Genomic DNA, 16,965 nt, shown 5'->3' with positions numbered 1-16,965 from the left:
AGATTCCCTGGAGAACGGACCAGCAACCCTCTCCAGTATTCTTATCTGGAGAATCCCATGGACAGAGGAGCCTGGCGGGCTACAGTCCATGGGGTCACAGGGAGTCAGACAGGACTGAGTGACTAAGCACACATACAATATCCAAAAAAAAAAAACAAACCACCCAATCAAAAAACGGACAAAAGACCCATACAGACATTTTCCCAAAGAAGACATACAGATAGGAAAAAGGCCCATGAAAAGATGCTCAACACCACTAATCATTAGAGAAAAGCAAATCGAAACCACAATGAGGTATCACCTTACACTGGTCAAAAGGGTTATCAATCAATCAGTCTACAGATAAATACTGAAGAGAATGTGGAGAAAAAGGAATCCTCACACATTGGTGGTGGTAATGTGAACTGGTGAAACCACTATGGAAAACAGTTTGGAGGTTCCTTAAAAAACTAAAACTAAAACCATGATATGATCAAGTAATGCCACTTCTGGGTATATATCTGGAAAACATGAAAACTCTTAATCTGAAAAGGTACATGCACCCCAGTGTTCGTAGCAGTGCTACTTACGAGGGCCAAGACACAAAAGCAACTCAACAGATGACTTAAGAAGATGAGACACGCACACTGGAGTGTTATCACACAAAAACCATCCTTCGCTACAACATGAATGCAGTGTTATGCTTAGTGAAAAAAGTCACAGAAAGATAAATGCTGTATGATATCACTTATGTGTGGAATCTAAAAAAAATAGTACAAATGAATCCAAATATAAACAAAAACATCCAGAAAACAAACTTATGGATACCAAGAGGGAGAGGATGAGGGGGAAGGACAAATGAGGAAAGTGGACTTAACAGATACAAACTACTACACATAAAACAGATAAGCAACAAAGATTTACTGTGCAGCATAGGAAATTATGCCAAAATCTTGCAATAACTTATAGTGGAATATAATCTGCAAAATAACCCCAAATCATTATGCTGTACACCTAAAACTAACCAAATATTGCAAATCACACTTCAGTTTATAAAAAAAAAAAAGAACTATATATAGAAATTATATACTAAGATCTATCAAGGTAGTATATGGGTTGACCAAACAAAAACTGGACCATTATTTAGTATAAGATTTTGCAGAAAACATAACTTTATTAATGACTTCACTAACAACAATGCTGCTTAAGCTAAAAAGATATCTGAAAATGCTTTACTAAATAATCATATAATTTTCCTTAATTGGTTGTGAGTACAATCTTATAACTAACATTAAAATGCAAACCACCCTTGCTAGTTTGTCTTGATAATTTTAAGCTCATTTATATACTGATACAATACTAATAACAAAATATAATAAGCATTATGATAAGATTATACTAGATTCTGAAATAGAAGAAATCCTCATATTATGAAATATCTTAGGTATCATCAGGCTACCCCAGTGGCTTAGCGGTAAAGAACCCGCCTCCCAATGTAGGAGATGTGGGTTCAATCTCTGGGAAGGGAAGAGTCCCTGGAGAAGGAAATGGCAACCCACTCAAGTATACTTGTCTGGGAAATCCCATGGACAGAGAAGCCTGGTGGGCTACAGCTGATAGGGTCTCAAAGAGTTGGACATAAATGAAGCGACTGAGCATGCACGCATCATCACTGAGGTTTTAAAAACAAGAAAATATCGCTTTAAACTTTTTAAACCGTACTTAGCTTATTTTTAAAATATATAAATTCTAAAAATATATCAAGAGTATTTGATAAGGACTTTTTATAACTTTCAATTCTGCCAACATTCTCAAAATGCATCCCTGACAACAATATCGCTGGGCATAGGGGCAGGGGGGTGGGGACAGGGTGCCAGGGGCAGGAGGGGGCACAGAGGGGGCAGCCTGAGAGTCACTGATGAGGTGCGACCCCTCAGTGTGAGTCAAATTACAACTGGAACTCAGTCATAGAACTGTTTGTCCACCACAGGCATCATTCCTCACATTCAAATTCTTCCATTTTTCTCCCTAAAGCCTTTCTTTCCTCTGTCTCTAGTTCCCATATAAGCCCTTGTCCTAAACACTCATTTATTTTGCTTTATTTTCTCCTCTCTTTTGTTCCACCAGTGTAACATAAGAGATCAGCTTCATTAATCTTCTAGAGAAGAAGAATGGACATATGATCAAAGATAAGAATTTACCAAGTTTAAATTTTAGGGGATCTAAAAACCTAAGCAGTTTAAACACTGGTTGCCCAAAAGCATTCTTTGTTTCTTTTCCAAGATGATGATGATTCTTCATAGATTTCCTAAAAAACAGAACCATAATGAGAATTCAAAAGAGAGCATTTTAATAAATGCAAATATACTGGAATAAATCAGGCATATGAATATCACAACTATTTAAATGTGCTCTTCTTTTAACAATCCAACGGACATTTGCATAAGGCATTGAGAACCAAAAAAAAATTAACAAACATGCTTCCTACACTCAAACATTCAGTCCAGTAGGAGAAACAACAGACAAGAAGCCTTAACAAGGCAAGGTGCCAACATCGAGAGGAATACACTGCTAAATCCACTCGGGACCACGATGGGCAATAGCCTGGGCAAAGTTATGTGGGGAAGATGGAAGGTCTTTAAACATCTTGTTCTATTCGACATATCTACTACTTCCACATTTCCAAACATGCTTTTCTAAAGGCAGAAGGGATGTTTCCATTAGCTCTGAAACTAAAGAGACCACCACAGAGGTTCCTAAACAGGTCTGAGCTACATGCTGGGGCTAGCTGCTCTCTAAGTGCCTGCCCTGCTCACCCGCCCTCTTGCCTACGTCACAGACAATCTCAAAGCACAGGCTGGAACCAGAACCAGACTGGAATTTAGACAATTTGGGGACAGAAGGGGAATAAGAATATATCACTTTCTCTTTTCTCTCTCTCTCATCAGCTTCTATTGGACTGGCCACAAAGTTTAGGTTTTCCCATTTTACGGACACCCTCTCACCTACAGACAGAGACGCAAACAGGAAGTCCAGCCCGTCCTCAACATCCCATCTCCTGCTCTCTCATCTACTTCGCTACTCTTTCCTCTCAGGTAAAGAAAGCTCTTTCAGCCAGGCTCACAACTCATTCTGGCCTGCTCTCTCTACCTTGCTCGCTCCAGGGGCCTTGCTGACAGCCAAGCAACCAGATACCTGAGCCTCACTAAGACAGATTCCTTTCACACACGCTATCTTCTAGTTCTTAAGTATCCCCTTATAACAATGGGTTTCAGTGTTTATTCAGAAAATATGGGTCACTAAATTTCATAAGCGCTGGCTCAGGGTCCAATTAACTCATCTCAGCACTGGCTGAAGCAGGAGGCTCCCAGGAAGGACTCGCCCTCTGGCCCTTCACTCTGAGCCCTGCTCTACTGGGCAGTACATTCCTCAGCTTTGCTTTCAGCCACAAGCCATGGGCAATTTGACGCTCTCAAGTGTAATTACATGTGTCTAAGGAGGTAACTATACCAGGGGAGAAATCAGGGAGCTTGGCCTTTTCATCTCTTCAGGATGCTCTAAGAAGGGAATTGTTTGCTTTTATTGATGGGTTTGATGTATGGACCGAACACAAGCTAGACTTTCAAACTTAGGTTTTTTTAATCCACTCTGCATTTTCTCCACAGAGGCAATATTCTTTATTTTCCCCTTAAATGAAGGCATTCTAGGAGAAGGTTCTTTTGCCTTGAGAAATCTCTGTTTTAGCCATTGCCTAAATAGCCATACATGATTCCTGCTCTCCGAAGGAAAGACCCTCTAACTCAAGGGAATTCAATTCCAAGGGATACTACTGCATATATGAGCCACTGGAACATTCCAGACTAGGAATTCTAACTGTTACCACTTGCTGAGGTCTTCTCCCAGTCATGCATTATCTGAGGCGTGTATTTTCCATGCTTGGAAAGAAGATTATTACATAAACACCCTATTTCATAGATAAAAGAAAACAAAATTCTATAAAGTCAGGGAAGGCCCATGAGTATATACTCTACGTACTCTTTTTCTTTGTCCTTTAAAAATTCCTAAGAAAAAATCATGTCCAGAGAGAAAGGTAGGTATTTTTCTAACTTACCTTTTTCCATATGGGCACCCTGGCTTTTAAAGCATCAATGGCATAGCTCACAGCTTCAAGGGATGCAGCCCTGTGGGCTGAGGACACAGCAATGATAACGCTTGCTTCTGTCACTGGAACCAAGCTTTAACAAAATGAAGACAAAAATTCATCATCTCCTCTGAAGCTGCATGTTAAAGAATCAACACGTGTGGGAAAAAAAATTCCACTGAAATCCAGCAAACATTTAGTTCCTACAACTAAATATCTGAGCTTCAGCGGTAAAGAATGGTAAAGGCTCAGTGGTAAAGAAACTGCCTGCCAAAGTAGGAGAAACAGGAGAGGGGGGGGTTCAGTTCCTGGGTTGGGAAGATCCCCTGGAACAGGAAATGGCAACCCACTCCAGTATTCTTGCCTGGAGAATCTCCATGGACAGAGGAGCCTGGTGGGCTACAGTCCATGGGGTCGCAAAGAGTCAGAAACAGCTGAAGCCACTTGGCACAGCACACAGAACTAAATATCCAGTTCTATTTTGCCTAAACATCCCATTTAGTTAGAAAACAGTAATTCATCTCAGTTGCATTTAGCAGAAGCCAAAGCTGTGACCAACTTGTTAGCATGTATCCACTAGATTTATTTGATGGGGACCAAGAAGAAAGGGACCTCACTGACTCAACAAGTATCTGATTCAAACAAGGCACAAAGTCAGGTAATGTCTAGAAATACAAAGCAATCATGATGAATATAACATAGAATTTAAAATACTGAATAGCAATAAAGAGTATATAACAGAATTGGTAACATTATTTAAAAATATAGTAGATGATAGATTTAGTCCCCCTGCTGGGTTCTTTACAAAGCCTGGAATTACACTCTCCTTAGAGATACAAAAAGATAAACTAAGTTCATGACCTCAAGAGGCTTTTACATCAAAAAGTCTCAGACTGTCATATAAACAAGGTCCCAACTACAAAACAGTTCTTTTAAGGGTCTCCTGGCCTTTAGCACCCATCAGCACAGGCTGCTGGGCATAGGGCCTAAGAGTCTTGCACATTTGGACTTTGTTACAGCATCTACTACTGCTTCTCTCCAAATGTTACAATATAACAAGCAGCCCTTAAAGGCACAGTCTGCCAGAATGATACATGAACCTCCCTCTCAGGGTAACACAGGATGCCAGTGAAAGATCTCAGAATCAGAATTAGTACAAAGGTGGAGAACAACTACCCTTAAACTTTTACACTGATAAAGGAAATCATACCCAAGTCGATGAAACACTGCTATGTGTTTGACTGGCCACTTCTGTCTAATGTCACTACAAATTTTTCTTATCTCATTTTCTGCCATTGGTAGATATGCTTCATACTCTAAGCTAATGACTTTTTTCCCTTCGAAATTATTCCTTGTAGTCCCTGAAAAAAAAAAAATTACAAAATAAGGCTTCTCCTTATAGTTGAAATAGCCACACTAATAAAAAGAAGGGGGGAGGATTATTTTTTAATAGCATACCAGTTTGTATAAAAATTACTTTGAAATTTTCTAAACATGAAGACTTGACTAGAAAATCAAAAGATAATTATCACAAAGATGAGGAAATAAAATGACACTGATTAGCCAGGTTTACTGAAAACATTCAAAATACAAACCAGTATATATTCCCTTTCTAAGAACTAAGATTTGACACTTAAAATGGAAAACATCATGCTCCCAGGATTATCATTAAGTTATTATCATCACCATTTTTTCCCCTCAATATCTGGAAAACACAAAATTCTCTATTAATAATGACTTTTATTCTACTTTTTTTGGTCTTTAAACATAGATTAATTTAAAGATGATTAAAGCAAAATAAGAACTAAAAATTTCTGGTCACCACCATGGGTAATCTCGGTCTACTGCTCAGGATCTTAAAATCCTCTGACTATTAACACTTGAACAGGAGAAACACTTGCTAACTTCAACCGTCTTGTACAGTCAACAGACGCTATGAAAATTAAAACTCACCTACAAATAGGGATATTGCGCCACAGAGTGGAGAAATCACCAGCTGTGAGACTTCATCTACTGAAAGTTTCTCAGATGTGAATTTTATTATATCTTTAGATTTCTCTTCAACTTCATTCATATCTTTTCTAGAAATAAGATATTACTAAAGCTTAATATGGAGAAGGAAATGGCAACCCACTCCAGTATTCTTGCCTAGAGAATCCCATGGACAGAGAAGCCTGGTGGGCTGCTGTCCATAGGGTCACACAGTCAGACACGACTGAAGCAACTTAGTATGCATAGCAAACCTTAATATAGATACTAGAGTCAAAACACCCAATTTATCGGCTGTATTTCAATTTATATTTTTTTCTACATTAGATATGTTCAGTTCAGTCACTCAGTCATGTCCAACTCTTTGTGACTCATAGATATGTTAGGAGGCATGATTTGAAATATGATGATAAAAATAAATGTAAAATTTTAGCATAACTCAGTCATTTACAAATACCCCTAATGAATCAAGCATGTTATAAGAAGTTTACCGTTAACATCACTTAAAATGTAATCTATCTCATAGGCCGAAATAGTCCCCATTCTAGAACTGCTGCTCTTACCTCCTTCATCCACAGGCACATCACCTCTAAACCACTATGTTACCAAGCAGTACACTCAGTACTGGCTTTTTCTTTGTCCAAACAGGAGAGCAAGCAGAAATGATGGAGACTCCACAGGAACTGGGTTCATTTCACAATCAGGCACAACCCAGTTAAATAACTGAGGAAACAAGGGAATGAACTGAAGGCCTATTCATCAGATGCTACAGGTCCTTTGCATATATTTCATTTCATCCATCAAGGATCTATTACATACTCACTAAGTGTCCTAGATTGGATATAGGCCAGGGGACAAAAGACGTAGCTCCCGCACTCAGGGCACTTATGTTGGAGCAGGAACAAAGCAATAAATAGGAATTACAAACAGCGATAACTTATAGAAACAGGGTTCTGAGACAAAGCATGGGGGCTGGGGAATGGTTATTTATGAGGATACTGATGATCACACTACTGAAGAGAAAAAAAACAAACTACTGGATTATTCTGATGGTACCAGATTTCAGGATGTTTCAACCTCCTGCATGTGCCACCTGAGTTTTTTCCACTTTTTCTTGCAATCTGATATAGGTAACCCAAACATCTATGAACTTCAGACCACACTGAGTCCCATAACTTGATTCTATAAGAACAGATTCTAAAACTGCATGTTAGAAATCTTGCCAAACACACTCCAATAATACACACTGCTGCTGAGTATCTTCCTAGTCTTCTCAAAGGACAGCTCTAATCATCACACACACACACACACACACACACACACACACTTCAATGGCAGGCAACTGTTTTCTGATCTTCCTAGTCTTCTCAAAGGACAGCTCTAATCATCACACACACACACACACACACACACACACACACACACACACACACACACACACACCCCTGAATGAATTCCACACACACACCTTCAATGGCAGACAACTGGTTTCTGATCTTCCTAGTCTTCTCAAAGGGCAGCTCTGATCATCACTCTCTCTCACACACACACACACACACACACACTCTTCAGTGGCAGGCAATTGTTTTCTGATCTTCCTCGTCTTCTCAAAGGACAGCTCTAATCATCACACACACACACACACACATCGCTGAATGAATTCCACACACACACCTTCAATGGCAAACAATTGGTTTCTGATCTTCCTAGTCTTCTCAAAGGACAGCTCTAATCATCACACACACACACACACACACACACACTTCAATGGCAGGCAATTGTTTTCTGAATGAATTGTTTTCTGATCTTCCTCGTCTTCTCAAAGGACAGCTCTAATGATCTCACTCTCTCTCTCTCTCTCACTCACACACACACACACACACACTCTTCAGTGGCAGGCAATTGTTTTCTGATCTTCCTCCTCTTCTCAAAGGACAGCTCTAATCATCACACACACATACTCCAATGGCAGGCAACTGTTTTCTGAATGAATTCCAAACACACATACACACACCTTCAATGGCAGACAATTGTTTTCTGATCTTCCCAGTCTTCTCAAAGGACAGCTCTAATCATCACACACACACACACACACTTCAATGGCAGCCAATTGTTTTCTGAATGAATTCCAAACACACACACACAGCTTCAATGGCAGACAATTGTTTTCTGATCTTCCTAGTCTTCTCAAAGGACAGCTCTAATGATCTCACACACACACACATTTAAATGGCAAGCAATTGTTTTCTAAATGAATTCCAAATCTAACAAAGAATTGTATTTTTTCTAAATAGAAGATCTTGCCAGGTGATTTGCTTTACAATATTTATTCCTCACTTTTTGGGGGACTGTCCTCCAGGAGAGTGGAGAGAAAAAATGAGCAAAAGAAACAGGCATCCATGGCTTGTTCTTTTCTTTAATGCAACCAAAGTTTTGCCGTCTAGGATGATACTTACTCTTGACTTTGAAATAAAACCACTATCAAATTAAGAAAGTTTTCTTTCATTCCTAACTTACAATTAGGGATGACTATTAATTTCTACATTATTTATTTCTCAGTTGACAATTAAGCCTCATTCTGTTTGCCTCTCCACATTATACTAAGCAAGGTTCTTACACATTATCATACTCAGACATGGACTACATTTTTATGTAGTGGAAAGATGACATGGATCCTAGAGACATTTGCAATACAATTATAACAATAAAACTGTCTTTTTCTACCTGGAAAATGGCAAGCTTTTTTTTTCCTTAGGAAGAGAAATATTCTTACTTTCCAGCTATGCAATTTTTCTACATTTCTCTGTACTGAGGAAAGCTATTATCCAGTATTAATAAGCATTATTTGTGGAAAAGTACCCAGAAAGTCCAATAATCTGACTTCAAATGTTGGCTCTCCCACTTATTAGCTATGTGATCATGACAAGTTTTTTTATCTTTTTTGAATTTCGGTTTTCCCTTCTGCAAAATAGGAATATTAAAACACCAGTGTCTGGCACTGTGTCCAACACAAAATAAAAGCTCAACTGAACCATGTTAAATCAACAGAGTGAACATATCAAAATGACATTCAAAGATGACAGGCATTTGTAAGTCCACCTGCACCAATAAAGAGCTGGTGCAGGCAGTCTTACAAAGAGTATAAAGTAAACAATATACAGGTTATTATCTGTATGATCCTGCGCCACAACACTGGTTAAGAAAAAAACTCGCTCACATACCCAGGTGCCTCAAAAGTGCTACCCTCCACTAATGGGAGGGATAACAGCAATTTCGTCTCCTGACTGAAGCAGGAGGAGCTGATCTCCAAGCTCGACATATTCTTGACGAACAGCAAATATCACCTGATTTCTGACATCAGCCAATCTGAAGGGCAAAAAGTCTAATTAGACCTATCAATGCTGTTAGATCCTAAATCTCCTCAGCTGCAATTAAAATTACATAAATACTATTTTATGAAGCATCCTCTACAAAATGACTAATTAAACTTACTCATATTTTGCAGAGAAAGTATGTATCCACTGAATGGAGTAAATTGCTAACAACTCTTTACTGGATGTTGGGTGTCTCAGGCAATAAAGAAACAAACAAACAAACAAAAACCACACTAAACTGGAGACAACATTCAGACCAAGTTAAAAAAAGAAAAAAAGAAACATTTATCAGTGCATGCCCTCCCCAGGAGCCTTCCATCTAAGGGAACAAGTATGCTAAGTATACCCTGTAAGGTTCCAAAATAGGAAGTGCCTCTCAGCCAGGTATTGATACAGGGTTAAAGGTAAAGTAGGACAGAAGCCCAACCACTTCCAGTGATTATCAGGGCACTTTAAGAACTTAAAAAGATATGAAATCATGAAGGAATAGTTTTCTTTCGGAGCATACATTGTGGACTGTCTGCTACACAGCACTAAAGCTTCAGAGTTAAACATCTACAAGGATTAAGTGACACTTAATATTCCTGGAACACATTCAGGTAAGCCAGTTTTATACTTGGTTCCAAAGAAGACTCATCTGAGGTAGGAACAAGAGCAGTAAAATTAGACAATTTTCAAGAACCAGAAAAAAAATAAATATCGCAAAAATGCAAATTCAGCAGCAGCTAACATTTCTTATCTTTCATTTTTCTTTCAATCTTAAAAATTTCTATCTTGAGTTCTCTAAAGAAGGGGTGGGACATAAAAATTTAAAGCACACATTTTAACAGAATTTGTAACGATTTCATTTAATGCTATAAAAACACAAAATCTAAATTTTCAGTATTATGTAAATTATAAAAGCTAATATAGTCATGTCTCTTTGGGAGTATCTCAGCTCACTGTGTTTTTTAAGTAAAATATCAAACCTTTCTTAAGGAACTGTTTATTTTTAAATACTATAAGTTTTCAGAAAAAATACAGCTAATATACTTTTGACATTAAACATGGAAATCAACATTAACTTCTTACTTCTATCATTTACTCATGCATTTTTAAATATTAAAAAGTGCTTATCATATACATTCTACAAATTTTTAAGTACCCTGGATGGCGTGCTTCTATCTCATTCCACAGCTGCAATGCTTTTATTTCTTGCGGCACAGAAATGGTCTCAGAGCGAATTCCTGCTATTTCAGCGCTTTTTGCAAAATACAACACTTCCACCTGAAAAGAATGAAAATGTATTTAACAGTAACAAGTCATAGCCCTTTTCTGACTCTCAACGCGGGGTTTTGTTTTTCAAATGCATTACTTTAATCAAAGACACTTTTGATAAGTTAGAGAAAGTTAAAGTGCCCATAAAAATTTCAGTATTATCCACAATTCTGAAAAAAATGTAGGCTTTCTAAGTACAATTCAGACTTTCAGATGCTTTTTAGTTTTATAAATGTACACGTGGCACGACTAAACTTCTAACAACTTTCTTCTTAGAAACCATGAAGTTGGCCTTTAATTTACATAAAGTTATAGCACCTTTTATAAGCACTTAGGCAGTGAACAAATGTCTGAGTCAAGCGATGAATTACACAAATAAATGACCAAATAAGTGAAAGACACGTCTTTCACGGTTGCCATGACCTTCGATTCCAGTCTACATTACACTGAACCCAGCTGTCCGGGATTATGTTACGAAACATACAAACCCTGATAGTTACAAAAGCAGGTGGGTCTGAAACACAGGATAAACTGGTATTCCCCAGGATAAACCTATCTAAGACAGCCTGGTATCCAAGGGATCCGACCAAGTAAAATAACCCACCTGGCACTCGGAGCAAATCATTCTCTACGAAACAAGCGTGCTTGAGTGCTAAGTCACTTCAATTATATCCGACTCTGTGACCTATGGGCTGCAGCCCACCAGGCTCCTGTGTCCATGGACTTCTCCAGACAAGAATACTGGAGTGAGTTGCCGTGCCCTTCTCCAGGGGATCTTTCCGACCCAGGGATCGAACCCCCATCTCCTGAGGCTCCTGCACTGCAGGTGGATTTTTTTTTTTTTTTTATTTTTACCGCTGAGTCACTAGGGAAACCACGAAACAAGCAGAGGTCTGCAAATAATCAACCGTTGGCCAATGCACAGATGCAGCACTTTCACCTAAGAATTCTTAGTTAAGAGCATTTCTTTTTAAATTGAAAACTTATCTTCTTGGAAAGAATAATCTGAGAAGCGTTTTGGAAGCAGCTGGTCTTCTGGGCCGTCACCCGCATAACTAGAATTCGCAGAAATCGACTTGACTTTCTTTGGGGAGGCCAATAGCAAAGCCTCCGAAACCGGGAGGGGCCACCACCGCGGTGGCAGTCTCCAGGGTCTGACTGACCAGGGCCGCTTCTGTGGAGGAAAGGGCGGACACATTCGGGAGGACTCCCCACCCTTACCTGGCACCGGGGGACCATCCCGCCAGGGAAATCTCGCCGGGTATTCCGGCCGCGGAAGCGGAGGCACCAAGTTGCGCAGCGCGCAGGCGCAACCTGCCGGCCCAACCTGCCGGCCCCTTCCGCCCCTACGGAGCATGCGCAGAGCTGGCTCCGCCCCGCTGTTTTCCTCGCTTTGTTTGCGCCGCGGGGCCCTGGAGTTTGGTGTTCGCTCGCGGGTGTGTCGCGTTGGTGGGGGAGAGCTGTGGCTGTCATTCAACGGTTAAAAGGCTGACCACGCGTGCCTTTATCCTCAGACGAGGGGCCGAGGTACAGGAGAGCCGACCCGGGGACTCTCCTGGACACCTGCCTCCTCCGTTACGGAAACTGCTTTTCCGCTCGCTCACCTGCAGGCTTCTCTTTCACAGTTTTTACCTAGCCCGCCTTCCGCTGAAGCAATGGCACCCCACTCCAGTACTCTTGCCTGGAAAATCCCATGGACAAAGGAGCCTGGTAGGCTACAGTCCATGGGGTCGCAAAGAGTCGGACACGACTGAGTGACTTCACTTTCGCTTTTCACTTTCATGCATTGGAGAAGGAAATGGCAACCCACTCCAGTGTTCTTGCCTGGAGAATCCCAGGGATGGAGAAGCCTAGTGGGCTGCACATAGTCAGACAGGACTGATGCGACTTAGCAGCAGCGCCTTCCGATTTGTGATTACTGTTTATTAGCGGCTTAAGGCATTTGACCTGTATACATTTATACTTTTTCTAGGTAGTTTACTAGCTACTTAGTGATTTGCCCACATAACTCCTCTACTATCTCCAACTTTTTACCACCAAGAATTCTTTTAAATTGGGTAGTTATGTAGTTACGTGAGTATAAACGAGGCGGCCCTCCCCTTGGAGCTCACAGTCCTGGATGTGAAACGGTCATGAACCAGTGATGGAAGCTCAGTGCACCGAATAGATTATACTAGGGTTACGTGTTACATTTCTTGGGAGTGGAGGGGGATAGAGGCTGGCCACCTGAGGAGTGTGGTCTAGGAAGTCCTCTTGGAGGAGAGAGATGCTTGAGCTAAATCTGCTGGAAGGATCAGCAGCAAAGGGCAGGGTGGGAGTAGGGATGAGGAAATTTTACTAGCCTTTGCCAAGCCAGAGGGATATAAAGCAGCATAATGAGGTCATAATGAGCATCATGAGAAGGGCAAAATGTCGGCAAAGTAGGTGTGGCCCCTGCACGGAAGTAGTGGGAAATGAGATTGGATTTATCAAGTAGTAGCCCACGGCCAGAGAAATTGACAAGGACTAACACTAAGGTGGAGTGTTCCCAGTGGCACAATGATAAAGAATAGGTCTGCCAATGCTCAGGAGACGCAGGAGACGTAGGTACCATCCTTGGTGGTAGTTTAGGCACTAAGTCGTGTCCAACTCTTGTGAGCCCATGGACTGTAGCCTGCCAGGCTTCTCTGTTCATGGGATTCTCCAGGCATGAATACTGGAGTGGGTTGCCATTTCCTTCTCCGGAAGATCTTACCAACCCAGTGATTGAACCCGGGTCTCCTGCATTGCAGGCAGATTCTTTACCCACTTAGCTACAAAGGAAGCCCAGGTACCATCCGTGGGCCAGGAAAATTCCCTGGAGAAGGAAATGGCAACCCACTCCAGTACTTTTGCCTGGAAAATCCCATGGACAGAGAAGCCTGGCGGGCTACAGTCCATGGGACTGCAAAAAAGTCAAACATGACTGAGCAACTAAACAGCAACAGCAGCAGGGTATATTCTGGCAAAGTTGCTAAACATCAAGTATAAAGAATTATATTCACATCCAGGTAGAAAAATAAGGTAGTGATGACAATGGCCTTAGAACTGTCTGAAACATCTGATGCCAGAGGATGGTGGTGTGCAACATCTAAAAAAAGCCTGAGAGCAAAGTATGACCCAAAACATTACATACAGTCAAGCTGATGTTGATAAAATGCAAATTGACACTCCTAAACTCACAAGAGCTCAAAAAGCACAATAGCTCAGATACCAACAGCTCTTCTTTAAAAATCTCCTTGGGCAGAAATCCAGTCAATCAAGAGAGTAATCAAACTTTAAAACTCAGTGTTAAGGAAGTTAATGGTTAAAAAAAAAAAAAAACTGGACGTGAGATTTTAACTCATTTAAATATAAACCAAAAAAAACTGTGGGATTATGGAATTAAATGTAAGTGACATCAGAATATTTTGTTAAAAAATAGAAACTGCCCCCAAATTGGAACATGTAGTCAACAAAACATTGATTCAAGCCACTTAATAACTCTCACAATCTTGTTAAGTTTAGAAGGATATATTAGGGGTGACTGTCTATGGGCTTGCACAGAGTCGGACATGACTGAAGTGACTTAGCAGTAGCAGCAGCGTGTCTTATAAGTAAATATTCTGATGATTTTTAATTCCTTTAGTTTCACTTCAGTTATTTTGTTGTAAATAAAGTGCAAGTGAAAATAAAATCTAAAAAGAAAATTGATATATAGTACCACAGAAGATGAGATGGCTGGATGGCATCACTGACTCGATGGATGTGAGTCTGAGTGAACTCCGGGAGTTGGTAATGGACAGGGAGGCCTGGCAAAGAGTCGGACAACTGATTGACTAAACTGAACTGAGATATATATATATATATATATATATATATATATATATATATGATATATACATCTTTAATGCTCAAAGAAAAGGGATGGAATAATATTCACCAGATAACAGTTACCATATCTGGGTAGTAGAATTGTGGACAATATAAAAAATACTTTGGCTTCCTCTTGTAAATTTCTGTGTTGCTTCATCTTTAACAGTAATAAATTTATTGAGTGCTCTTTGTTATTTTGTGCTCTAATTGTTATTTAGGCTCTGGGCATACATCTGTGAGCTATAAGAATAAGGGCCTTGCATCATGGAGCTTACTTTCTCATTAGGAACATAGGCTATATGTAAGAAAACAAATAAGGACAGTTTGATGAGTGGCTTGTAGGGGAGGAGTAGAGTGCCCGTTCCTTAGGGTCAGAAGGGAATGAACACTGAGCTGAGCTGAGACCTGAAGGAGGAGAGGAGCCAGCCTGTGCAGTGCCAGGAAAACAGTTTCTGGACAATGGAAAGTGGTTTCCGGGTAGGAGAGGACTCTGCACATTTGAAGAACAGAAGAGAAGCTAGCATGCCTGAAATAAAAGGGGGAGAGCCTGGTGGGATGATTTTGAAGAGATTAAAGGGAATCTGAACATGAAAGATCCTGGGAGGTCCTGGAAGCCAGCTAGGATTTTATTCCACTTTCATTCGGAAGACAGACAGACACACACACACATGCACACACATTTTCAGATTTGACCCTGCGTCAGCTTGGAGTCATTTTGAGCAGCCGGAGCACAAACAGTTCTGAAGAGAAAGCTGACAAAGCCTGATCCTTGGATATTTCATTTATGCAAGCTAATAAATTCCTTATTTTGCCCTAATATTTTCTGCTGTCATTTTGAGCTATTAAACAGTATCTAGTCCCAAACATCGTGTCATACGTTTTGACCCATTGTCAGGAACTCTCCATGAAATGCTATTTAGCGTTAGTGGCTTTATGCAAGTTGAAGCCTATATACTATGTTAAAAAATGGAGGAAATAGATTTTAAAATCTCAGTCCACATATACCTTTTTATTAAGTGTAACATAATTTGTAGAAAGTGAAAATATCTCTGAGGAAGTCAAGTATGGTGGGAGATCTGTAGTCATTAGTCATTTAACTGATATCTTTAAGATATTTTTGGAAGTGGAAGTGTTATTCTCTCAGTCATGTCTGACTCTTTGCGACCTAAGGGACTATAGACTGCCAGACTCCTCTGTCCATGGGGATTCTCCTGGCAAGAATCCTGGAGTGGATTGACATTCCCTTCTCCAGGAGATCTTCCCAACCCAGGGATTGAACCTGGGGTCTCCTGCATTGCAGGTAGATTCTTTATCATCTGAGCCACCAGGGAATCCCCAAGATATTTTTGGTGGTATGTAAATTTCTCAGTAAAAAATAGATGATGTCATCAGTTCAGTTCAGTCGCTCAGTTGTGTCCAACTCTTTGTGACCCCATGAATCACAGCACGCCAGGCCTCCCTATCCATCACCAACTCCCGGAGTTCACTCAGACTCACGTCCATAGAGTCCGTGATGCCATCCAGCCATCTCATCCTCTGTCGTTCCCCTTCTCCTCCTGCCCCCAATCCCTCCCAGCATCAGAGTCTTTTCCAATGAGTCAACTCTTCTCATGAGGTGGCCGAAGTATTGGAGTTTCAGCTTTAGCATCATTCCTTCCAAAGAAATCCCAGGGCTGATCTCCTTCAGAATGGACTGGTTGGATCTCCTTGCAGTCCAAGGGACTCTCAAGAGTCTTCTCCAACACCGCAGTTCAAAAGCATCAATTCTTCGGTGCTCAGCTTTCTTCACAGTCCAACTCTCACATCCGTACATGACCACTGGAAAAACCATAGCCTTGACTAGACGGACCTTTGTTGGCAAAGTAATGTCTCTGCTTTTCAATATGCTATCTAGGTTGGTCATAACTTTCCTTCCAAGGAGTAAGCGTCTTTTAATTTCATGGCTGCAGCCACCATCTGCAGTGATTTTGGCATAGTTATTCCTTAAATTATTAGCTCATCATAAACTCATCTAGAATTACTCTTTTTAACAAGTCACCCAGAATTCCAAGCTTTTTTCTGTACAACTGGCTTGTAAAGACACATTGTAGCATTTACTAATAAACAGCCTAGCAGGGAGCCTTGCACCTTGTAAATATACAAAAAAGTTGTTGATTCAGCTTTGTATTCAAATAGCATTATTTACAAAAACATCATACTCTACTTGTGTGATTTTATTCATTGGTCACAAACATAAAACCCGGCATAAAAGTTTTTTTTTTTTCCTTTAAGGAAATGAAAATTGAAAGAAACACTCCCCCCTTGTGGTTAAAATTCTAATTACAAATCCTTCATCTTACAAGTGGGAAGAAA

The 16,965-nt window shown here is 40.3% G+C and overlaps 1 protein-coding gene across 5 annotated transcripts in view; it reads right to left on the bottom strand.

Annotated features, from left to right (window-relative positions):
• Positions 1–1,133: 1,133 nt before the first annotated feature.
• MOCS2 (molybdenum cofactor synthesis 2) overlaps positions 1,134–16,965 on the bottom strand; it is a 56,548-nt gene continuing 40,716 nt past the window's right edge. Inside the window, exons 1-6 of one of the 5 annotated variants that reach the window (XM_012096943.4) lie at positions 11,345–12,034; positions 10,628–10,749; positions 6,074–6,201; positions 5,331–5,481; positions 4,091–4,214; positions 1,134–2,287 (exon numbers count right to left, since the gene is read on the bottom strand). In XM_012096943.4, the coding sequence (XP_011952333.2) occupies positions 2,219–2,287; positions 4,091–4,214; positions 5,331–5,481; positions 6,074–6,201; positions 10,628–10,749; positions 11,345–11,365 (615 nt within the window). In that variant the 5' untranslated portion in view covers positions 11,366–12,034 and the 3' untranslated portion in view covers positions 1,134–2,218. Of the gene's footprint in view, positions 2,288–4,090; positions 4,215–5,330; positions 5,482–6,073; positions 6,202–9,330; positions 9,476–10,627; positions 10,750–11,344; positions 12,035–16,965 lie in introns of those variants that run through there. The other 4 variants (XM_004016999.5, XM_060400439.1, XM_060400438.1 and 1 more) reach the window with 4 other exon arrangements.

Source organism: Ovis aries, chromosome 16 (genome assembly GCF_016772045.2).
Source record: "Ovis aries strain OAR_USU_Benz2616 breed Rambouillet chromosome 16, ARS-UI_Ramb_v3.0, whole genome shotgun sequence".
Taxonomy (NCBI): domain Eukaryota; kingdom Metazoa; phylum Chordata; class Mammalia; order Artiodactyla; family Bovidae; genus Ovis; species Ovis aries.
This window is presented reverse-complemented; position numbering and strand designations above follow the sequence as displayed.